Source organism: Lynx canadensis, chromosome A2, assembly GCF_007474595.2.
Source record: "Lynx canadensis isolate LIC74 chromosome A2, mLynCan4.pri.v2, whole genome shotgun sequence".
Classification (NCBI taxonomy): domain Eukaryota; kingdom Metazoa; phylum Chordata; class Mammalia; order Carnivora; family Felidae; genus Lynx; species Lynx canadensis.
Window position 1 is genome coordinate 29934359 of NC_044304.2, and position 24414 is coordinate 29958772.

General features: G+C 43.4%; 1 protein-coding gene across 11 annotated transcripts in view; it reads right to left on the minus strand.

Annotated features, from left to right (window-relative positions):
* The window catches only part of CADPS (calcium dependent secretion activator), a 476722-nt gene that overhangs the window by 34655 nt on the left and 417653 nt on the right, over nt 1-24414 (minus strand). For all 11 annotated transcript variants that reach the window (XM_030307156.1, XM_030307157.1, XM_030307154.1 and 8 more), the window contains 2 exons: nt 12053-12085; nt 5096-5203 (listed from right to left, as the gene is read on the minus strand). In XM_030307156.1, coding sequence (XP_030163016.1) covers nt 5096-5203; nt 12053-12085 — 141 coding nt within the window. The remainder of the gene's footprint in view (nt 1-5095; nt 5204-12052; nt 12086-24414) is intronic.

The window sequence follows — 24414 nt, forward strand, 5'->3', positions numbered from 1 at the left end:
ATAATGGAACAGCAAATTAAAATCTGTGCAATGCAAAGAGCACAGAGCAGCGGCCCCATCCGATCCTGACGGCGCTGCCTGATTAAGTGCTCACGAGGCGGGTTTGGTAAGGGGCCCTTTCCTGATCTGATAACTGCCAGAGAGAAGCCAAAAGCAGAGTCAATCTGCAAATACTTAATCCTCCAGAAGGCAGATTAAGTGTATAATTGACCTATATAATCCATGTATCATCCCCAGTCAAATGTTCGCCGGGCCTGGTTCACAACGGCACGGGGGCCTGAGGAACGCCAGTGCAGATCGGGCATTACCACCAACGTGGATGCCTTCCAAGTTCGAGATGGTTTTTTAATCACTCATCTCCGAGCCTGTGAGGTTTAAGCAGATGAATTCACCCTAAGCACATCTCTTTTAATCCCGATTTTCTTCTCAGTCTGTGTCTTCAAGAAGTACAAGGAGGAAAGAAAATAAATTAATTTTTGTTTAGACCTTGAAATCTTAGGTGCTTCTCCTGATGATCTGATCTCTAATTTCAAAAAGCATGTTTTTGTTTTGGGGGAAGATATTGAATTAATCACCCAAGTGGGGGGGGGGTGTGGGGGGAGCCATCTGCATGATTTATGGACACTCAAGCTTTAAATCACTGTCTTCAAGCTATTTCTTGGGTTTGTGCATTTCTCCTCAACAGCTGCTTTAGGAATATGGAGATTATTTCCTACCTATGTTTTATATTTTCTTTAAAAGTCAGCAATAATTTTCCAGGAGGCCAAGCTTCCATTGGAGTCTGACAGCAACCTGATTCTCCTTTAAAAATTCAGCATCTTTAATATAATTGAAATTCATTGCTGTTTTACATATTGGAATATTCTCTTGCTTTAAATCGCCCAATCTTTTGTTTTGAAATATTTTAAACTGTTATTTTGCAGCAACTGAAACCAGTTTAAAATCATATGTCCTACTTTTAGGAAAATTACAAAAATGCAGATGAAATGTATAGTTGTACATCTGAAACAGTATGGGAGGCTGCATGAGGATTCTTTTCCAATCAGTCCTTGATTTGTTTTTGGTTTTAATTTCTTAAAGCTTATTTATTTTTGAGAGAGAGAGACAGAGAGAGAGAGAGACAGAGAGAGAGAGAGAGAGAGAGACAGAGTGTGAGCAGGGGAGGGGCAGAGAGAGAGAGGAGACACAAAATCCGAAGCAGGCTCCAGTCTCTGAGCTGTCAGCGCAGAGCCCGATGCGGGGATCGAACCCAGGAGCCGTGAGATCATGACCTGAGCTGGAGTCAGACGCCTAACTGACTGAGCCACCCCGACGCCCCAAACAGTACTTAATTTTGGACTGGTTAGTTTTTTTCTTAGGTGCATGACTAAAAAAGTTGATAGTATTTAACAGAATCTGGACAGTGCCAATCAATTACTAATAAACAGGGAAGCTTTCACTGCATTAGAAAACCTGGTTAGGCAACGTTATGTCTGATGTATCGCTTCAATAAGCCTAGAGAATGCCTGTTTAAAAAAAATGTTGGTGAAGAAGAATTTGGAACACTGTTCTTAAGTTACATAATAAAATAGATAAAAATGCAGAACATTAAATATAGAGCCCCAAATGCTATGCCGATAATCTCCCACAAGCACCCAATTCCAGCCAAAAGTACAATGACAAGGCAGAGAGAAAGCTAGATCCGAGGGAGCCCGGTTAAAACGGAAGATGCACTCATTAAATGACCCACTATTAGTCCAAATATTCTCAGATGCAAACACACACTAATGCCATCCAGCCTTTTCTACAAGGCACATTCAGAAAGGCAAAACCAAAACATCACAACAACAACCAGAAAACCGCGTCACAAAACTAAATAGCAAGAACTTAAAGGACTTTTCAGGTAAATAAAATGGAGACTTCGAAACACAGCGGAAAGCACAACAGGAACTCTGAGACATGCCTCTGAATGACAGATGCCAGCAGGAACTAAAAACCAGAGAACGACACCACAGTCAGAATCAACAACCCCCAAACAGCAAACAATCTCGGAGATCTATATTTTTTTCCTCGTTCAAAATGCTAATTTCCTATTATTCATTTCTGCCATTTATCAAAATGCAACAATTTGGAAGAGCCACCTCTCAGATCAACAAGTTTTTCTCCATAGATTTCTGCCAATTGTTTAGAAACCTGCTCCAGGACCACCATCAGTAAGGAACAGAGTTTAAAGAACAAGTTCACTGTGGCAAGAAACTGAGGGTGGTCAGTTTCAGAGACCCTCCTGCCTTAACATTTGCTTCCCCTTGTTTAGCTCAGTGGACACGAGAGCCTTGCAGAGCGTAGATGCAAAGACATAAACACCATGCTTGAGGAAACAGAAGCCGAAAATAATCAAACATGTTGGTAATCTGATGTTTTGCTGCTAGATTATAGAAAAACAGTAAGTACTGAATTAAATTACTGAGACTGCATGGTAATGAAGCTTTTCGAGAAGCTCTGGGTTTTTCAAATGACAACTGTTTTAAATCCATGACAGATTCAATAACTTTTTTTGCACTACATCAGTTAGGTTGCTTAGCACCGATATTCTGTAAATTAGGGGAGCAGGTTATTTGGAAAGTAAGAAAGTAAAAGGCAAGAGATTTATTAGCTCCAAATAAGCTATTGAAAAAAAATTTTTTCCCACAGGGGTGGGAGTGAGGTTCAGCGAATGATTGTAATGGTGAAGTCTTTAAAATCAGATACTCTGGGGAGTGAAACTAAGACTCCCTCAGGAAACATGATTAGCACACTATGAGACTAAATTGTGAGGATTCTCACAGAATTAAGGAGGCCGTCTTACACAGGTCAGTGTAATTCGACAAGGGGCTAGAAATACTTGCGAGTTTTTGAATGACCCTAAGCATAATTTACTTTCTGAGCAGCATATTCTTAGTAAATGTGTCTTTTCATTATTAATTCACACTAAAAGCCAGAGGGCTTGAATTCGACTGTGTTCTACAATGGCCGGACAAGTCTAGCTTTCCCATCTGTGTCAGCCAAGGCTCCACTCTTATTTTTGAATAACAATTCAGTTGCACTTTCCTTAAAAAAAAAAAAAAGCCACAGAAAAGGACAATTTGTCTTGTTGCCTTCAACAAGGCTACCTTAAAATTTTTTGTGCCCCTTGTCATTTTAATAAAAAAAAAAAAAAAAGAAGAGGTGGCTTATCTGTGAGGAAGCGACAGGCTAAGCTGCAGATCAAACATCAAATTCGGTACGAGATGTTTTAAAGTGTTAGAGAGCACAAGGTTATTCGCACACACACTCGCACAGGAACGCACACGCACACGCACGCGAGAGCCACACAAAACTGAGAATCAGAAGATACTGATCAAAGGAAAACAAAACAAAACAAAAAAGGCAACCTAGGCATTGAAAAGAACAATCCACAGGCTTCTTGAAAATTTGCGGTTTGGAATTTAATTCGGTGGAGATGGGCAGACTGTCCGCACTCCTGACTGCCATCTGAGGCTGCTGCCTGTCTCTGTTTTCAATGCCTATTGGATGGGTGATTGTGCCCTGGGCATTCTAGGCTCGGTACTTTCATAAAGGCACACATGCAGAGAAGGGAGAGAACCCGCTGGTGAGTTTTATGTATGTATGAGGCATTCTCAGTGGATGTGGGTCATGCTAGAAGATGTACACAGGAAGATTATTTGATTCTAATTCATGCCACTTGATATAATGTGATAAAACATTTGACATGAGAGATAAGTTCCATTTTAATCCGAGAGAGAGGACGGGTGGGAATTAAAAAGTAAGAAAGGTTTTCTCGAGGAAAGGTGATGCAGAGGAAAGAGCGATATTGAGCACAGAGAGGGGATGATTGGAAAAGAAAAAAAGGAAGGAGCCTTTTCAACACACGAGGAAAGCAAATGAGCTGGAAGACAAAGCATATAAAAGTCAGAAGCTGGAGAATCCTGAGCACTGCCAACAATGAGCTCACTTAGCTATGGAACAAAAACACGCGCGCACACACACGCACAAACTCAATGTAAATTGCTGAACACAATCACAGAAAAAATATAGAAACACGGATTCCATAGTAGACCAAAACATTAATGTTCGGGCTGGCACTAAAAATATACGAAAACCTGGACAGAAGGAGCTCACGCTTCACGAGACAGAAGTAGGCTGCACAATTAGAGCCACACGGAGACAAGTACGTCAGCTTCCATGCACTCTGGCCGGGTCTACACTGGCAAATTCAGTGGAAACTTGAAGCAAAATATCTGGCTAAATTAGGCAGCCCCATCTGTTTTGGCCTGAAAGAGGCAGGCAGTTTGAGACCAAAGCAGATTCCTTTTTTTTCCCCCCTTCTTTTTGCCTCAGTGGCTTGCTTTGGAAGTGCAGATGTAGTCACAATGGAAATAAGACTGCTTGATAGCTATTAATCCTCAGAAATCTGCATTTTCTCCAGTTCGGTCTGGGTCGGGCAGCCTGATATACCTGCTCTTTGTATAGCCGCTTCTTCTCCCGAGTTTTCAAGTGGGTGGGTGGGCAGGGGGCGCCCCGGTTTAAAACCACACTGGCTGAACAAGTCTAGTACAAGAGTTTGCCCAAAGCCAGGGCTAACGAAGCATTTCCAGGCTTCCAGAAACGGAGTTCTCTTGGAAGGGTAACAATGCACCACGTACTGTACATCTGCAAGCCACGGCTGGGGTCAGGGAGGCACCACCCCCAGGAGAGGGAGCCGGTGTCAGCCTCCCCGACGACAACACATCCCTAAAGCAAGGCCAGATTGCGAGGAGGACCATGACCAAGAAAGGTCTCTGCCAGTTACAGAAAAGCTGCCTCACAAGCTTCGTGCAGAAACAAGGCTGCTTGCTGAGAGAGGCTGTGCGTCGTCCTACGTATCACACAGATTGGGACTGAGACACGGCCACGCCAGAGTGGGTTCGGAACAGACACACGACAGATAAGAGCCTAAGGCAGAGGGAAAGGGAAAGACACTGCTCGAATCAGGACCAATCCATTTTCTCAAAATGTGACTTATCCTCCTGTCTCTTATTTTGTCACATTTTGGAGGGTCTCCTCCTTGGTCTTCAAGGAGGAGAAGGCATTTACTTACATCAAATAACCTTTCTATATACATCTCCTCATTGACCTTATCACGGAGGACATCCTGAGAGTGACGGACGAAAGTCACATAGGCGTCGGCCACGTCCATCCCGGGTTTCTGCAAAGAAACAGGAAAACATGAAAATGGAATTTTCAGACAGTGACTTCCTCGGTGACTCATGCATTTCAGTCTCCCCACCCCACCCTACCCCACCCCACACTGCCTGTGCTGGAATTTGAAGCTATTCATAATATACTGTAGAGCTATCCACAGCCTGGACTGCTAAGAACTGATATTTGAGCCTCCTGCTCTTTCCAGGAATCAAACCTGGCTAAGAAAGGGAGCTGGGATTACACGGTTTTACAGTTATTTTTTTAAGCTATTAATTTCTTTTTCTGCTATAGATACTGTAACAGATAAATCATCACTGGATAACCCAGAGACATCCTCTGGCTTTTCTTTGGATTGAAATCCCCATTTAAGAATACCCAAACAGACTCTGTCTTCCACTGTCTGTCCTTAATATAACATTGGAAAGGTGACAGCCTTCCTCGATCTTTTTTTCTTCTTTAAAAAATGGAGAAAATGCTAAGTAAAGAAATTATATTTTAGCGTACATCTCCTCCTACTGAAGCCACATTTTTTTTTGGGTGGGTGGGTGGGTGGGGAGGAACACTTTAACCTGAGCATGTAGTGAATATTTCCTAATCGGTTTACTCAGAGGAGACATTCAACCTCTTATCTGTCTTTACTTCCCAGCGCAGCCTTATGGCCCCCAAATTTTAAAAAGCAGGAATTGAGGAGGAGGGCGAAGGACGTGATTTTTAAATAAATTAGATTTTCTGGAAAGGTAAGCAGGTGGTTCATCCAGAGTTAAGAAATAATTTATTGTGAGAAAATACTAATAAAAAAAAAAAAGAGAGGCTCGGGGTGCACACTGCTTGAGATGTCGCAATCAAAGATACGTCCAAAGAAACCTATTAAAACAATGTAATATGGGTCATCAGGAGAGCTGCAACAAACCGCTTAAATTTCCACAGTAGACATGTATGTTTGCTAATAACTAAACAAGATTAGTTTTCATTACTGTGATTTACCTTAGATCACAAAGTATCATTTCTCTACAAGACGGGACTGTCAGCCACTGCAAATTGAAGTTAGTTAACACTTCTGTGTAATTTCCAGGGTGAAAATGAGGAAGGTTTGGAAACAGTAGGACTGTATTTTTTTTTTTTTCATGATACAAAGCAAACAATTATCAAGGAAAGGGCCAATGCTTTGGCCCCTGGGATGCTAGTAACATTTCTTAACACCTGCTGGAACAATGACAAGGTATTAATTTGAAAAACAATGAGGACAATCCAAAGCCACAGTAGTCAACTGTTACACTTTCAAGCAATTTTCAGTGAATGGATTGAGCAGGTTCCGTGATGGTCCTATAATTGTGGCAGTTTTATGATACGAAACAATAGAGGTTCTCCAATGAGATGTAAGTGATACATATCAGTTCTAAACTGGCACCTCGCTAGGCTCCTTCTCTCCCTTTGGCAGCCGCACATCAAAGGGCATTCTCAGTAGGGATGGGGACCCCCCCACTTGGGGGGACTTGAGAAACTTATTAGTATTGTTTCCATTTCTTCCCTGGTGATCCTGGAGGCAGATATAGCCTTTTCCTGGACTCATGCAGCCACCTTAGAGCTAAGATTCAAAGCTCAATTCAGCAGCCCTGTTAGTAACCGGCAACGTTAGTAACCTGTAAGAATGGTTATTTTCACCCACTCCTTCTCTTTCCACAAAATTTGCTGCCGTCAAAGGGCGTTTCATTTAAGTTTTAAAAACTTTGACCAAAAAAAAAAAAAAATCAGGGTGGTTTATCTTACCTAGGTAGTTAAAAAGCTCCATGGTTCTCTACCTTTTGACCCTTCTTTTTCTTCATCACGTGTACCAATAGCTGACATTTACTATATATCTGCTTGTTTGCTCTCACTAGAACATAACTCCACAAATATAGGGGCTTTATTTGATCTATTTTCTATTGTATCCTCAGCACACAGAATGATGCCTGGCACAGAGTAGGTGCTCAGTAAATATATGCTGAATGAACAAACCCGTGAATGAATAAGCCCCTTCCCCACATCTTTTTTTTTTTTTTTTTGAGCTCTTTAGTCACACTACCTGGATTTTTATTATATTCCCCCACCAACTGGAACTTGCGAACATCATTTAAATTTCTCTGGGTCTTAGTTACACCATCTGTAAAACGGGATTAATAGTAGCTCTCCTACTTACCTTCAAGGGTTGTTATAAAATAATGTAGGTCAAGATACCATAAAAGCCATAAATTGATATACAAACATGAGCCACTATGACTCTGTTCCCCCACCCTGCCCCACAATATTGTATCACTTCATAGCCTTACCCACCTTTGGAATCTACTTTGGAACCAAGAAGAAAAACGGGATTTGAGAGAAACCAACATCAAAATAAAGACGATACAGTCTCTGTGTGCCAATGTATACAGTGTTCTTATGATACAGCCCCCAAGCCTCCACTCACCACCTTCTTCCTTTCTCACCAGCTTTACATCCAAAGCCAACAAGTTTGTCTCCCTTCCTTCAGTGGACCAGGAAGGGGCAACTGTTTGAAACGGGTGGGCTGATAACAGAGTGCCGTCACTTTTCCTGATGCCCTTAGCAAACTGCAGCACCAGACAGGTAGACCCAGCAACCACTGGGGTCTGGGACTATCAAGGGCAGAGGTAAGCCGCCTCTATATCTCTGGAGGCCCTGTGGGTAGCAGGTCACTACGTGGCTACGGGGGAAAGACAGTCACAGTGGTGATCCTTTGTCATTGAGGGAGGGTTGAAGTACAGTTTTCTGTTGACACAGGCAGAGAAGGATGTGTAATGAAGTCTAGGTAGATTTCCAACCAAAATGGTTAAAAGAAAGACTGTTCACAGACAAGCTAACTTGCAGTTGTACATGGAAAATATTCTTGGCTAAATGACTGATGCTATTAGATAAATGAGGCTTTATACCATATTGCTTTCCTTTCCTTTCTTTCTTTTTTTTTTTTTTAAACATTTATTCACCTTTGAGAGACAGAGACACAGCACGAGTGTGGGGAAGGGCAGAGAGAGAGGGAGACACAGAATCCGAAGCAGGCTCCTGGCTCTGAGCTGTCAGCACAGGGCCGGATGAGGGGCTCAAACCCACAAACCATGAGGCCGCTTGACTGAGCCACCCAGGCGCCCCTATATCATATTGCTTTCTAAACACAGTGGGGAAAGCTTCAGATGATGGTGTTTAGTATCTCGTACATTGTTTATTTCAAATATGGCTTGGACAGGCCGAGGATGGAGATTTTAGCAAACGTATAAAACAAATAATCTCTGTGTAGTTGACTCCCTCCACGTGTGGAAGGTATCATTTGTGAAGAAGCCACTCTGTGGCTTAGGAAAAATAGGACATTTTAATCATAGCTTGCCCCTACCAGGTACTTCTGAGCTTGAAAACAAATTCAAATTTTCAGTAACTTAAGCAAGCCCTAATTAGAAATGCAAATCTGTCATGTATATTCGGAAGGGTCAAATACTACATCTAAGACAAAGAGATAGGCTTTGGGGATTACGCAATGTTTTGAATGACTGGTAACAGCACTTCTCTCCATTAGTGCGGATAATTAAGAGACAAATCTCTAATGTAACTAACTACTAGTCCCCACAAGGAACTAAACCAATAAACCATGTGCCAAAAACCTCACAGGGCAACACAGATGAACTCGGAGACTTCAGAGCCAGAAACACCTCGGAAGATGATTTCACCCAGGGTTCTTAACCCTGGCTGCAAATGAGAAGGATCTGGGGAGCTTTGGGCAATACTATCACCAAGACCCCTCACTCCAGAAATTGTTTTAATTTGGCAAGCAACCTGGCGCTAATGCTCGTAAGGGCTCCCCAGGTGTTTCCAATATGTAGCCAAGGTCCAGACTCATGGGTTTAGCCCACTGGTTCCCAAACCTGCCCTCTCCCACATCAGCTCTTTGGAAAGAGATTTCCAGGCTCCGCACCCCTCCCCCCCTCCCCTCGAACTATTGAAGCAGAATCTCTGGACACAAGGGGCCTGAAATCTCTACTTAAAAAAAACAAAAGGCAACACCCCCCTCCCCAAACACTGCCAAGTATTAACGCTGCACATTCTGGGGTGAGGACACGTGATTTAATAGGTGATCGTCCCCGGTGTGCCAGGACACTGGCTCTTCAAAACAGAAGACAGAAACAACAGAACAAAACAGCAAACCTTGACTGGTTACGCCTGCCAATCTCCACGGTGTAACTATTCCCTCCTTGGCTGAGTTCAAGCTACCCATGTGCCCCGACTGAAGGCTGAGTTGGAAAAACATGCACACAACTGACCCCTGGAAGGCAGGGCTAGCAGGCTTTCCGGAGTCAAACTGCTGGCACTTAAACCCTCACGCCCTGATTTACTAGCAGGTGATGCTGGACTTGCTCTTAACCTCCCTGTGCCTCACTTTCCTCACCTGTGAAGCAGGGTGATCCCATTTCCCTCCCATAGGGTTGTTTGGAAAAGCACACGATTACTGTAATTTACCATATGTAAACATGCACAGACAGTACGCCTGTGTATTCTGTGCTATTATTTTCCATAACATTGTTTATTTACGAAAACACAATATTCTTGCTATGATATTATGTGCTATAAAAATAGATGTTAATCAACTTGATTTTAAAGGGTATCCTTGTCCTGAGCCATAACAATTGGTGAAATCATGGGTTTGATGTGCTAACCACATTTTTTTCTAATACTCCTTAAATAATTACTCAATTATCCCAATAAAGATGTCGGTCTATGCACGAACTAAAATCATCTTGCAGATGGCATAGTGTTTAAGGGGACTGGTTTAAATCTCAGCTCTGCCACTTACCAGCGGTGGGACCCTGAGCAAATGACCATCTCTGCGCCTCAGCTTCCTCATCTTTAAACATTTGAAGTGCTTACCTTAGAACAGTGCTTAGCACACAGGGAATGCTTTATGAGGCTTGGCTGCAATTGCAATTATTATTATATTATGTATCAGCAGTGGCAAATGTACCACAGTTTGGAACACGTTGCATCATTTTCTTCTGTCTCCCTAGAGGGTGCAAATTCTGCTAATTCACTTTTGTTCCCTTTCGTGTAGATGTAGAGCCTTTTTTTTTCCCCCTTAGCTTTACAATAAATCTAAACCTGGTCTGTAGGAATTAGGTGGAAACCACATGAAATCACTGATGTTTGACTTTTTGGACCCCCTCCCCAAAATAATTTGACCTCCCCAATAACTTCCGGTGATAGCGATGATTGCTGGGTCAAGTTTCTCTGGGTATTTGGAGCTTGCCTGCTGGGCACCTGTTTAAACCTCGCCGAGGAGATCGCCCCTTGACTTGGAGGCCTATAGACACCAGATCTTCAGGCTGGGTGCCTAGAATTTCAATTTCTATTAGGGCTGCAGACCCGTGCAGGTCAGGACTGCTGTCAGCAAATTCATCCTCTCTCCCTGCTCCCCTGTGCAATACAGTGCGAGCACCCCCTTATCCGCCTGCCCAGGGGCTCTGCTCCTGCTGCTCAAATGTCTAGGGAGTGCCAGGCATAGTGCTGAGAGTTCCATATATGTGTGTCATTTAATCTGCACAGCAAACCTGTGACTTGGGTATTATTACCTCTCTTTTAAGGGTGGAGAAATAGGCCCAGAGAATTTGAGTAGTTCGCTCCCTGTGAACTGAAAGTTTATACTTTGGGGCTTGGAAAAATAAATTACTTAACGCCTCTCCTGGCTGCGGTTGTGTGCGAGCTTTTTCTCTTCTCCATTATAAAGACTCTCTACGTGAAGGAGTCTGAGGTCCCTCGATGAGAAGTATTATATAAATTCAAAGCATAATTATTGATTGTACATTCTCTCATTAAACAAACAAAATGTATGCTAATGCTAGATTCACTCCAATTTTCCATTTTGCCATCCTTTGCGAAATAAGCCAATAAACGATTACACACTTAGCTTCCTGGGGAAATGAATTTAAATGTTAATATAAATCCTTTTAGAAAAAAACAAATTTTAACAAATAAGTATTTGAACAAGGAGGGCACTTAACCACGTTCAGAATGAGAAACGTTCAGTACAAGACCCTTGGTGGCTGTTGAGATAAGCTCTCTAAATTTAATATTTTATAATAGACTCACACCTCTTTTGTTAGAAATGGAGAGACAGAATCATTTTCTTTTCCCCTTTATTGGAATATATTTAAATCTCTCCAATTTTATTTTGCTAATAGGCAGGGCAAAGTCTGTCGATAAATGTATCCTGACTTATCACAGGTAATCCCACACTCCAGCGTTCATGTGTAGTACTTAACCTCAATTTAAATGTAAATTTTGGGCAACCACAAGTGCTTTATCTGTGAACTTTGAGAGCTCTCTTCATTAATGAGGTCTGCACTAATTATAAGCAGTTCTGTAAGATTTCCTTAAAACAATTGCAGAATTGACCCCAAAATGAACAAATTCAGAATTTATTTGTTTAAAAAAAATACTGGCACCCTTGTGCAAATTTCTAGCTCACGGAGACTCCCAAGGTGTGCATACAGGAGGGGAGGGGAGTAGGCCGATAGAGAATGAACTGTACCAGAGAAACCCAGGAAAATGAAACGAAAGGCCACTGGGTTTACTCTCAAACAGGATCTCTCTTCTGGATGAAAGAAACGATACCCTCTTTTCATCTAAAAAAAAAGTTTTACCATGAAATACTCTTGGCTTCTCTCTTTCTGGTGATTCAAGTCAGGAATATGCAATTTAGTAGCAACTAATGAAAACAGCATCATTAAATTTCTCATGAAAGCAAACACACATGCGTACACACACACACACACACACACACACACACACACACACACAAAAGCAATTTTCAAATACTCACAGGTACATCCACATATTTGGAAGCTGCCTTCACCTAAGGAGGAAAGAAGAGGGCAGAAGTGAGTCTCGTGTTCATGCTTCATTGTCCACAGCTCAGTGCTGTGTCACCATCAGTTAATACAATACACTGGCACACGGAGCTGACCAGGAAACACAGAAAGGTACTAAAAAATAAAATGTGATGTCTATTCTCTTTCCCAAGCTGTAGCTACCGCTTTGGAGAGAAAGAGAGAAAAGAGAGAGGGAGAGAGAAAAGAGGGAAGAAAGGTAGGCAAAAGGGAGAGGAAAGGAAGGAAAGGAAAGGAAGGGAGACAGGAAGAAAGGGAAAAAGAAAGAAAAAAGAAAAAGGGAAGAAAAGAACAAGAAAAGAAAGAAAGGAAATGAAAAGAAAAGAGATGAAAGGAAAAGAAAAGAAAAAAGAAAAGGCAAGCAAATATTTACTGATCCTGTGGCTGTTGTGGGAATTCTGCATGCTCCTCTGTCCCTTTAAAAAGTAGAAAAGTAACTAGCTAAACCGAACTGATTAGTGGAGGGCTTGCTAGTCTAGAAAAGCAACTAAGGCCGCTGTTACTTCCTGTATTTTGGGTCTTTTTGTCCTGTGGCCACAGGTTTGTCCTAATGGAACCCTTCAGTTTCAGTTAAGAGTCTTAAAGAGGACGCGGTGTGGTGGGTGGGCATCCTTAACCCAGAGGGTGACAGGTGTCTGTGGGTAGGGTTGAGAGAGTACCAGAACCTCTCAAAGCCTGTCCCAAGGCTGTCGTTGTGTCTCCTGGTTTTAAATACTAAAAACCCCAGACAGGAAGAGCAGGAAGTGGTTATGGAATTTATTTTCAGTTTTTGGGGAGAGGGTGCGGTATATATCTGAGAGCATGGAATCTGGAGTCGGGTGTGGGTTCAAATCCCAGCTCTTTGACTTACGAGCTGTGTGACCTTCGGCAAATTACTTCGTCTCTCTGAGCCTCAGGTACCACATCGGCCAAAGGCAGAGATGCTAATAGATACTTACTTTAGCGGGTGATCTGAAGGTCAATGTACACAAGGTTCTGGGATGTAGTAGGCATGGAACGAATGGTAGGGAAGGTGATCAATTCATAAGCACATCTGGGGGGGCGGGGCTCTGCGTGCTGTGGGAAGTCAAGAATGGCGAGGTTGGAGGAGTAAAGCCTAAGGGACTTATTTCCTTTTGACTTGGCTCTTGTTCCTCGAGGCACAGGTGAGACCAGGGGGCTACATTTGGGGTCAGAGAGGGTTTTGAGTCTTATTGGAAACTACAAAGACGGATGCACACAAAACAGTTAGGACGTCTTTCACATCACAGGTAGGGCTTCCTCTTGTCACTTGGCTGAGGCCACTATCAGGAATCACAGCTTCTACCCACATGTCACCCAGTAAAGTGTCCAGGGGAGCATTTTCCCCAATTGCTCTTTTCTCAAGGCTCCTTTTCAAAATACCAACTCCCAAGGGAGAAAAGCCAGCGAACCAACAAGGTAGGTTGGCAAGAGCCCAGGATTAAGAGTGGACAATTCTCAAAGTGGCAAAACTAGTTGACCCTGAGACAGTCATGTCAAGGCCCACAGACTTGGTCTCTAGAACTGGGTGATGATTCTGTGTTCTTTGCAGTGTTGAGAGCCTGACCCAGTGAAAAAACATATGAGAAAGTGTTTCAGAAACTTTAAAGGGCTGACCACACACATCGATGAGTTAATTCTTGAGAGGGCAATGCATCTGAACACCCAGAATCAGCACCAGCACCCAAGGTAATTCCTAGATTCTCTTGCTAAGGATGCTCTTAAAACCCTACATTTTTCTTTGCAGTGTGGACTGCAACTGTAATTCCGTAATTTTGTGCTATGTCTGTCTCCCACAGAATGTCTTGCTCACAGCTGTGTCTCTAGTGACTCACTTGGTACCTGTCTTAGAAAGGGTGCTCAGGGAAAATGCACAGAAGGAAGGAAGGAGAGAAAACAAGTGACCAGTGATGGCTTCAGGGTCGTTCAGGAATGAGCAGGGAATGGCCAGATTGAGAAGCCATTGCATGAATCAGTCTGAAAGCCAACATTGTGAAAGCTCATTCCTGCAAAGGCTGCTGGGTGAAAGGAAAATGGCCATTTGGGGCCATTAGAGGGATATGAGGAGGGGCGCCTGGGTAGCTCAGTCTGTCAAGCATCCGACTTCAGCTCAGGTCATGATCTCGTGGTTCGTGAGTTCGAGCCCTGCGTGGGGCTCTGTGCTGACAGCTCGGAGCCTGGAGCCTGCTTCAGATTCCGTGTCTCCCTCTCTCTCTGCCCCTCTCCCACTCATGCTCTGTTTCTTTCTCTCTATCAAGAATAAATACACATTTAAAAAAAAAGCGATATCAGGAAGGCTTTCCAGATTTTGCACAATTAGTGTTTCTACTAAATGATCCCCAAAACCAAATTTCTCCTGTCCATTCTGGATGTAGAATTTAGTTTGGGCAAAAAGTTGGTTTTCCTTTCTTTCAAGTCTCCCTCACCTACAATACCTAACACTTATGCTATGTTTTTCACTTGGCAAAACACATTCATGGACAGTTTCTTCTTTGAGCCACTCTGCAAAATGAGGGCTAGGAAGCATCTCTATTTTACAATTCAGAGCACTAAAACCCTCAGAATTTATTTGCTCATAATCTAGGCCAGAAGGCAGAGATGGCAGGACTCACATGTGGTCTCCTGAACTCCCAATTTTCCCTTTGGAACTCCCGATCTCCTCACCCATTGTAGAAATGTCTGAGGGACTCAAGCATCAGTGGTTGGGGCAGGTGCTGGTAAAATCATTCTTCTCAGCTGGAAACTGCCTCTTTTGCTCTGTGGAGTCAGTGCTTGGCAGTTGGTAAGAGTTTTGCTACAGCTGAAATGATCAACCTTTAAACACGCCTACTCTCCATTTACCACTAACATGCAGTTTCAATCCAGAGAATGACACCAGTCAAATTCTATTCCTTTCGAGGCAGTTTGGGAAGATAAGGCAAGCTGTATGTCATGAATGAAAACCATCCACTCTCCTACACACACCAGCCTTCAGTTTTTCATCAGATAACTGCTGACTTATACCTTGTCTTGTAGATCTCCCTCCCATCCCATAGTGATAGGAAAAAAACAGCTCGGAGTAAACTGTGGTCCTATTATTATTTAGAGTACTGTTTTGGTGTATCGTTTTTGGTTCTGGCCACTGAACTTTAAGAAGGAGGTTGACGAGAGGCGCCTGGCTGGCTCAGTCGGTTGAGTGTTTGACTTCGGCTCAGGTCATGATCTTACGGTTGGTGAGTCTGAGCCCCACATTGGGCTCTGTGCTGATAGCTCAGAGCCCGAAGCCTGTTTCAGATCCTGTCTCCGTCTCTCTCTGCCCCTTCCCCACTCACACTCTGTCTCTCTGTCTCTCAAAAATAAATATTTTTTTAAAAAGTTAAAAAATAAAAAGAAGGAGGTTAACGATAAGGATCCAGGAGAGCCTTCTATAAGGAAAGTGAAAGCAGAGACATCTTGCCTAGAAAGGGAGGGCTAATGTGGCCTTAATTAAAGAGCATCCATGTAGAAAGACTAAGCTTTTTCATGGTGGTTCCAGAGCATGGAATCAGGATGGATGAGTAGAATGAAGGGCCCCCAGAGAAGGTTCAAACAGCTCTCTCAGTCCATCCAAGCACTGGTCGTCTCTGACGGTCGAGCAGCTCAAGCAGAGGCTATATAGGGTGCTCTGGATGTGAGCCTTCCCCTTGTGACAGGTTACATCTAAGGCTGCTTCCTGTTCTGACTCTAGTCTCCTTAAGAGGTAGGAAGCTTTCATCAGTTCTATCTTTTTATAGTAGATGTTGAGGTATAGCAGAGCGAATAAATTGGCAAAGCGAGGATCAGAGCTCTGGTTCCTGAACCCACTCCTGCCTACCGTCAACAGCGCTGCCTTTAAACATCACATTTATTTTCAGTATCTGTAGAATATGTTTTTGCCAGCTACGTTCCGAGAGGAAGGACCAGATCCTCTCAGCTCATGAGGGCTTCAGAATTATTGCCAAGGGTCGGAAAAATTCAAGTGCACACCAGACGCTGCCTCTAGATTAAATAAACAACAGGCCTTACAATGTACACAAGACACTTTTCCATTATATGTAGATATGATTTTAATGAATAAAACACACGTTTCTTTAAAAGTACTACCTGTTTCATAGAATTTTGTCATTCTGTATGTTTTCCCATCAGCGGTTCTAAAACGTGTATGTATGTGTCTATCGGTGTGTGTACAATTTTTTCTTCTTTACCTTTAAATATTTTTTAAGTTTATTTATCTTGAGAGAAAGCGCGAGAGCTTGCGAGCAGAGAGAGAGGGAGGGGATCCCAAGCAGGGTCCGAGCTCTCAGCGCAGAGCCCACTACGGGGCTCAAACTCACAAACCATTGGATCATAACCTGAGCTGAAACCAAGAGTCAGACACTTCACTGGCTGAGCCACCCAGGCGCCCCTCTTTTTTAACTTCAGAAGAAATCTTCCCAGTGAAGTGGCTAAGAGGATGAATTCGGGATTGGTGGGGTCAGAAGTCTGGCTTTGCCATTTTCTAGCTTGTGACTTTGGGCAAGTTATTTAATGTCTCTGAGCCTTCTCTGCAGATGGGACGCTCCTAATAGTACTCAAAGGGATACTGTATGGATTGAATGAGATAATCCATCTAAGAGTGTAGAACAGTATTGGCATGGGGTAGAAGCTATTGAGGGTGACTTTTCTTAGTGGTTACTGCAAATACTAGCTTATTAGTACAGATGGAGTGCATGCACCTTGTTCTGGTGATGGTGGTGACAGTTTCACCCCTCACCCCCAGCCCGTGGGCCATTTCTTGCCATAAAAAGGATGCTGGAATCTCCCCAGGTTACCAGCAGGTATCTGGGCTGACTCACAGTCTGGTATACTTTCTGCCAATTTAGTGACCATCCTATGTACTGGAGAAAACCTTGAGGCACACAGCAAAGATCTGTTCCCTAATTCAGGATGGCTGAGTTTATGCACGAGTAAGAAGGCAGCTTCCCAGGCCAGGGCGCTCACTTATATTCAGTAACACATACCTACAGCTCTCCGGGACCAAGCCGGGTCCCCAGGTGCTCTGGGACGCAGGAGATAAGGTGGGGGGGGGGAAGGGTTTGCCCCCCAGACCGGTCTGGCACCTTTTCTAAGCAGGCACTCAACTGCCCTCAAGGGAGAGGCAAGAACTGTGACTTCAGCCAGATCTCATTTCCTGAAATCCTGATGGTCAGATGGCACGAAGAATACGCCTTCTCTAGCAGTACCATGGGCACCCACCCTCTCGCCCCTGACTGCCCAGATAGACTTTCCCAGTTCTGGGGTAGGAGGTCAGAAAAAGAAACACAAGGTAAGAGAGGCTGAGGGAGACCAAGGTTGATGGGAGGCAGACAGGCTGTCAGTGAACAACTTGTTCATGTTCTCATACGCCCGAAGCAAGGAACACTTACTATGTACAAGGCACCAGGTCAGGGGCTGTGCTCCATCAGAAGGCATTTGCTCCATGATTCCTGGCCCGTTTCTTAGAGGATGTCTAAGTGCACAATCCCTCCAAACACAGAATGTGTCATGTCCATCCAAAAACTAGTAACTATAAGTAACATTTCAGAGTGCTTATGACTTGCCAGGCAATGAGTCAGGGATACCACATTTGTTATACTGAATCCTCACGACAATACTTCAAGGGGGTCCTATTAATTATTCCATTTTACGATTGAAGAAACCAAGGCCCAGACAGATGAACTTGGCTTAAAGTCGTACAGCTAAGAAGTTAAAGCTTGAGACCTCCCATCTCCTCAGCTGCCCATTATTCAGTAAAATAAACCAAACAAATATTAAACCACCTTCACTGACCAGTCATATTGAAGTCTTGTTTTGTGTGCGTGTGGGTGTAGACACAACATAAAATGCTTCTCTGGGAACAATGTATGAGGGATTTGAATAATTATCTGCACTGACTCAGGACAGAAGGTCCAAAACGGTTTCCCTGGCCTGAATGTCCCAGCTAATTGCCTCGACCCTCCACCTGACTTAGCGTGTGTAGACAGGCTTAATGGTTTCTCTATTGAGCTCTTCCATTATTTTTCAGGTGCCCAAGGTAATCTTTTCATTGAACATTCACCATCCTGGGATTTTCACAATGCTGATGACTAAGGGATTTTCTTCTGCCCCGTCCTAATAAGGGGACCTGAGTTAATCATTGTGTGGCTTTGATAGGGAGCACCGTGGGGGCTTAAACCACTTCTCTTGCTTCATTAGGGGAAAAAGCAACCCAGGTGCAGACCACGAGGACCTCAGGGTTTGATACTATTAAATCAATGCACAGACAAAAAAAAAAAAAAGTGGATTAGGCCCTTTTTGCAAACAGAAATCTGGTGGGTAAGACTCAAAGATGGAAGAAAAAAGAAATCTGAACAGATACCACTGCATTAGTGACTGCCTGAGCCCTCCTTTCTCCCCATGGTCTCTTAAGAAAACACCCACCAAGGAAAAGATTTATTCTCTGCACAAGCTGACGCTACCCTGGCTTGTTTGACTTCACAAGCGCTTCGAGCTGATTTCTCTGCCTTTGCAGAGAAACTGCCAACCACAGCATCGCTTCAAGGGGCTAGCAACATTGACTTCAACATTTGGCTTTGAGATTACTGCTGTAAAGAAAACTTTGCTTGTCTTGTACCTTTCTCCATTTCTCTAATCCAGGTGATCATTAGAGATCTGGAGTATTATTATTATTTTTTGCAAGTTGAGGCAGTTCAGTGTGTAAAAATGTTACATAGGGCCACCACCATCCAGAAAATGATCACGTCTCTCAGGGTGAATTTTATCATCTATCACCATCCTCATGTCTATGGAAAGCAAGGACCTCTGTCTCTCTCTCTTCAGTACCTACACTGCCTGATATATGGCAGGGGATTGATAAAAATGTGTTGAATGCATGAACTTCTGGGTATGGCCCTCTGTTCTTAGAACCCAGGATAGAGGTTTCTAGTATTTTCTTGCAGTTGGTGGTTAAGTTACAACCGTCTTAAAGGACATTGAAGGAAAGTGTAGGCAGGAGCCATCAATTCAAAAGGAACTGGTATTTGTTGCCTCTGTGCAAAGAGCTGAAAGGGTCTCTTGTTCCTGTGTAGCACGGGCAGTCTGGTGCAGGAGTGAAGAGTGAGGGGGCATGAGTCCGAAACAGAGACCGGCATCTGGTTCTGTTCACCACCAGTTGTGTGCCAGGTAATTAACTTCTCTAAGCATCAGCTTCCCCATTAGAATAGAGAGAGAGCGATAATAATACCTCCGGATGGGGTGGTTGGATGAATTATTAATAAACAAAGACAGATTTTAAAAGCATTTAACATGTACAGGGAACTAGTCTAAGTATTTGCTCTGTATAGATGTGTTTAGTACATGTTAAGGATTAAATGGGTTAATGTATGCAAAAACCTCTGCACAGGGCCTGGCATGTAGTGTGCGTTCAGTAAACGTTGGCTATTATTTTTACACTCTCTTTTCCTTCTGCCTCCAAAGGGGCTGATTTGATTGGTCAGGTTCTAGGGCACTGCTCTGAGGTATGTTTCCTAGCTAGCCATGTATCTGCACACTTAAATGAAGTGCTTCAGGTGAGAGGGTGTGACCTATGTTGCAGTAAGAGGCCTGGCTGTCTCACTTCTCTTCTCTGCTGGCTCAGTGCCTAGACCCTCTTTCTGATTCTATTTCTTCCTCCTAGAAGGAGATCCCAGGAGAAGAGAGTGACTCTCTCTAGACTTCTCTGCATTGGAATGCGGACCCAAAGCCCAGTTTACAATGTGGTTGCTTGTTCGCAAAGAAGCTTGCCATCATTTATTTTGCTCCCTCTATGGACATACCATTTCCTCACTGAAAAGTGGAGTCTCTTCCTCTACCCCCTTGAGTCTGCGCTGGCTTGGCCTGTGACTGCTCTGACCAACAGAACATGATGGAGATGACACCATGCCAGTTTCAAGCCAAGTCCTGAAAAGGGCTGGCAGCCTCTACTGCCTTACTCTTGAAAGTCAGCTGCCACAGTGTGACCCCCCTGACACCACCATGCTGCAAGAAGCCCAAGCCATTTGGAAAAGATTGGCAGGATGAGATCCATATAGGTAGAAAGAAGTAGTATGAAGACACATCAAATTGTCAGCTATCCAGCCCCAGCCCAGCGTAGCTACCTGCTGAATGCAGCCCAACGAGCGACCCCAGTCAAAGCCACATGAACCACAGAATCTCATAGCTGAGCTCTTCCCGGATTCCTAATCCACAAATTGTGAGCAAAAGAAAGTGATTGTCTTAAGCCACTAATTCTGGTGCAGTTGGTTATGCAGCAGTAGACAACCAAAACTTAATAAGGTGGTCCTTTATCTCATATTCCCCTACCTTTATCCATTGCATGTATTTCCCTGGAGGATGCTGTGAGGTGGTCCCTGATGGTCTAGGACAGGATTTGGGTATTTCTGGCTCTCCTGGCTATAAACACATTAATGACTAACCTGATTTTCACTTGATACTTAGTGATATTTGTTGAGCACATATGGGTGGGGTACTGTACCAGGCACTTTATGAATAATTAGCTCAGTCATCACTGTAGAACCCAGGCAGGCCCATTTCACCATCCCTGCTTAATAGAGGGATGCTGAGGCTCGACACGATTAAGCAATTCTCAAGAGGTAAACCAGTTAACTGGTGGAGCTGGAGTACAAGTCCAAATCTGGTTATAAAGTGCAGAGTCCTTTCATTATATCAAGTTGTTGATGTTCTGAAAAGGATGTGTCATTCTAAAACCACTTCTTACCTACTGACCACCCAGGATCTGGGAAAAGGAGAGCCTATTTTGTGGAACGTGTAGAGGCTTTGGGTCACATAGATCTTGGTTCGATTATGCTCCATCACTTATTAGTTCAATGACCTTGGGGAAAATTATGAAACCTTCTATGGCTTCTATAATCTCATCTGCAAGATGAGGATAGCAATAACAATTCAGGGGGTTCTTCTGAGGTTGAACATGTTAACACGTCAAGTCAACAGTGCCTGGTACAGGGTAAGAGCTCAATAATCATTAGCTATTATTGGTAGTAGTGATTAATTCACTTGTGGTTAGCTGGGAGTTGACTATGCCAAGTGTGTTCCCATCAATAGCTTATAGACTAAAGCTGGCAAACTATGGCCTGTGGGCCAAATCTAGCCTGTTGCTTGTTTTTATGTGGCCCATGAGCTAAGAATGGTTTTCACATTCTTCAGTGGTTGAAAGAAAATCCAAAGAAGAATAATAGTTCCTGAAATGTGAAACTTACAGGAAATTGACATTTCAATGTCTGTAAATAAAGTTTTATTGGACCACAGCCACACCCACTCATTTATATCTTATCAATAGCTGCTTTCATGCCACAGGGGCACAGGCTGAGCAGCTGTGACTGAGACCACATGGCCTATAAAGTAAAAACTACTTACTATTTTGTCCTTTTGAGAGGTTTTCAGACCTCTGGACTAGAACACGCTTAAGTGAGAGATAATGGAATGGAGGCGGGAAAAGAATCGCAAAATGTAAATGCCTAATCTTAATGTGACCATTAACTAGTTGACTGATGTCAGCTACTTGCCTAACCTCAGGTCCTTATTTATCATAATAGGGTGCCAGGCTGAGGATTTTCTTTTGACTCCTTCTAGAATTAAAAAAATATGTCTTTCAGATGGTACAAGGCAGGTTGGTTCTAGGAAGAATGTGGGATAGAAGTACTTCCCACACCTTGAAAAAGTTGTAAATACTCTAGTAGTAAAACAAGAGGCTTATTAATATTGTAGTATTAATAAGAGCTCTGGACATGAGGCTCCAGGAAAAATATAGTACCCTGGAAAAGGAAAAGTACTTGAGATATATAAAGACAACCTACACAAGTACAAGAGAATATAGCATGGCCCAGTGGGTAGACTTGGCAAAGAGATAAAAGGATTACCATAGGTAGCTTGTGCTAAGTATCCACCCTGTGCCAGACCCTGTTTTCTGCGTTCTTCATCCAATGTAATATTCCCAGCACCCTCTACCTGCAGCCCTCTTCATCTGCATCACTTTGGGCTGTGGGGAGGATTCACAAAGATAATATGCATAAAGAGGCACAATACAAAGATGCGGCAAACGCTCAGGGTATGCTAGCTCCTAGACTGCTACTGCTGGAATGAACAGCCCAAAGGAACAACCTTTCTGTGGCCAAAGAGTAAGCCCCTCTGTGAACCTACCCTGAGTCCCGACATTTGCCCATGTCCTTCCTCAGCTTCCGGTTTTCATTTTCTTTTTTGAGGCAGAAGTGCAGTCAGAAGGGTTGACATCTAAATGCATATGGCCCCATGAGAAGCATCGTTCAGGCCAGTGATGTGGGAGAAGCTGTGACCACATCATTGATCAGCAGATTGGAGACAGCTGGGAAAAGATATGGGGGTTTCTAGAGGGGAGCAGAGGCAGTAGAGGGAAGTGGTTGAAAGCACAGACTTTGGAGTTGGGTCACATGGGGCCAAATTCTAGTTCTTCTCCTTACTAGACAAGGTCCTTGACTTTTCCATGGCTTGCATCCCTCATCTATAAAATGGGGATAATACTACTTTTCATAGAGCTGTTGGGTTTTTAACTGAGTTGGCAGATCAGTTCCCAGGGCATAGTAAATAAGAATTATGTGTCTGCCATTATTATCCTTCCTGCTGAAAAAACCAGCTGGTTCTCAGTAATTATATTTGTGTATTAAGCTTGCTCTGGCCCTGCATTATCCAATAGCTACATGTGGCTATTTAAATTTAAATGACTTTGGGGCAACTGGGTGGCTCAGTCAGTTGAGTGTCCGACTCTTGATTTCGGCTCAGGTCATGATCTCACAGCTCATGGGTCTGAGCCCCTCGTCAGGCTCTGTGCTGCCAGTGCACAGCCTGCTTGGGATTTTCTCTCTCTCCCTCTCCCTCCACCCCTCCCCTCCTCACGCTGTCTCTTTATCTCAAAATAAATGAATAAACGTCACAAAAATGTAAATGAATTCGATCAAAATACAATTAAAAATTCAGCTTTGTAGTTGTACTAGCCACATTTCATGAGCCACATGTAGCCAGGGGCTGCTGAATCAAAGCAGTTAAGATACAGAATGTTTCCACCACCGCAGAAAGTTCTATTCGATGGTACTGAGAGACTCAAGAGACATTCATAATAATAAAGGTTGTTACATTTTTAAATGTTAAGAATGAAGAGATGTGCCATTCAACCCTGAGTTGACAAGAGGACAAGAGATCAGTTGGAAGAGGAAGCAGGGGAAGGAAAAGAGCACTGGTGTCAACAGCCTCCTTGGGTGGATGAAACAGGAATTAAAAGTAGGTGGGTATTATTTAAAGTTATCAAGATGCCAAGAGAGGAATGGCAATATTAATAAAAACCATGACAGGAAGAGGGAGGGGGCGGGGTGTAAAATAACAAAGTGAGCAAAAGCCCCACCTATAGTAGGGAGTCAAATAATCTCTCAGACCACTAAACCAAGAAATAGCAATGTAAGAACAGTGCTTGGAGCTATGATGATAAAAAGAAAATTGTTTCAAGGGGCTCTTCTGGGGTCAGGGATTAAGGCTGCAAAGGGGTAGGACAGAGAACTGTTGTTTCTTTAAAAAAAGATATTACTATGAGTGACTGTACTATTTCATTTTTAACCCTCTATGTATTTCTTCTATAAAAAATTCCTGAAACAAGAACAAAACGAGTGGTAGAATTTTCAACATTCTGGTGGAGAATGGCATTTTGCAGGAGGAATTTGTCTCCTCTAGAGTAACTTCTTCAAGGTTTTTGGTTGACGGGAACGGGATTCCGGGTTATGTCCTCTACAAAGGCAAAAAAAAGCAAAACCTAGCAACCCCTCCCCCCCATACATAATCTGGATACTCTAAGTGCATCTTGGGAAGATGAATACATTGTTGGTGCCAACCGAGGGACTGACTGCCTGGGGGAGACAGAATGTACCAGTGGGTGGATGTACTGGGACTCTGTGTGCGGGTGAGCATTTGAGCAAACCTCAGTGGCTCCTGCTTGGGGCCAAGTGACAATCATGGTGAAAGCCCCTTACAACATTTTCTAAGGACTGGAGGAAAGTATGACCCTTGAAATATATCTGGAATCATGGACAGCATGATGGATTCCCGAGCTGTGTCACCAAGGGGATGAAACACCTTCTCTGCTGGCCGAAGATCAAGGGTGTTTCTGGCCAATTATGAAGTGCTGTGCGCACCTAAGTGCCATGTAAACGCCACAGAGAGGCACATACATCGTGAGGCCATCTTCCCTTACTTTCCTTTTTAAAAGGGCCTGAGTTTATAAGTGCTG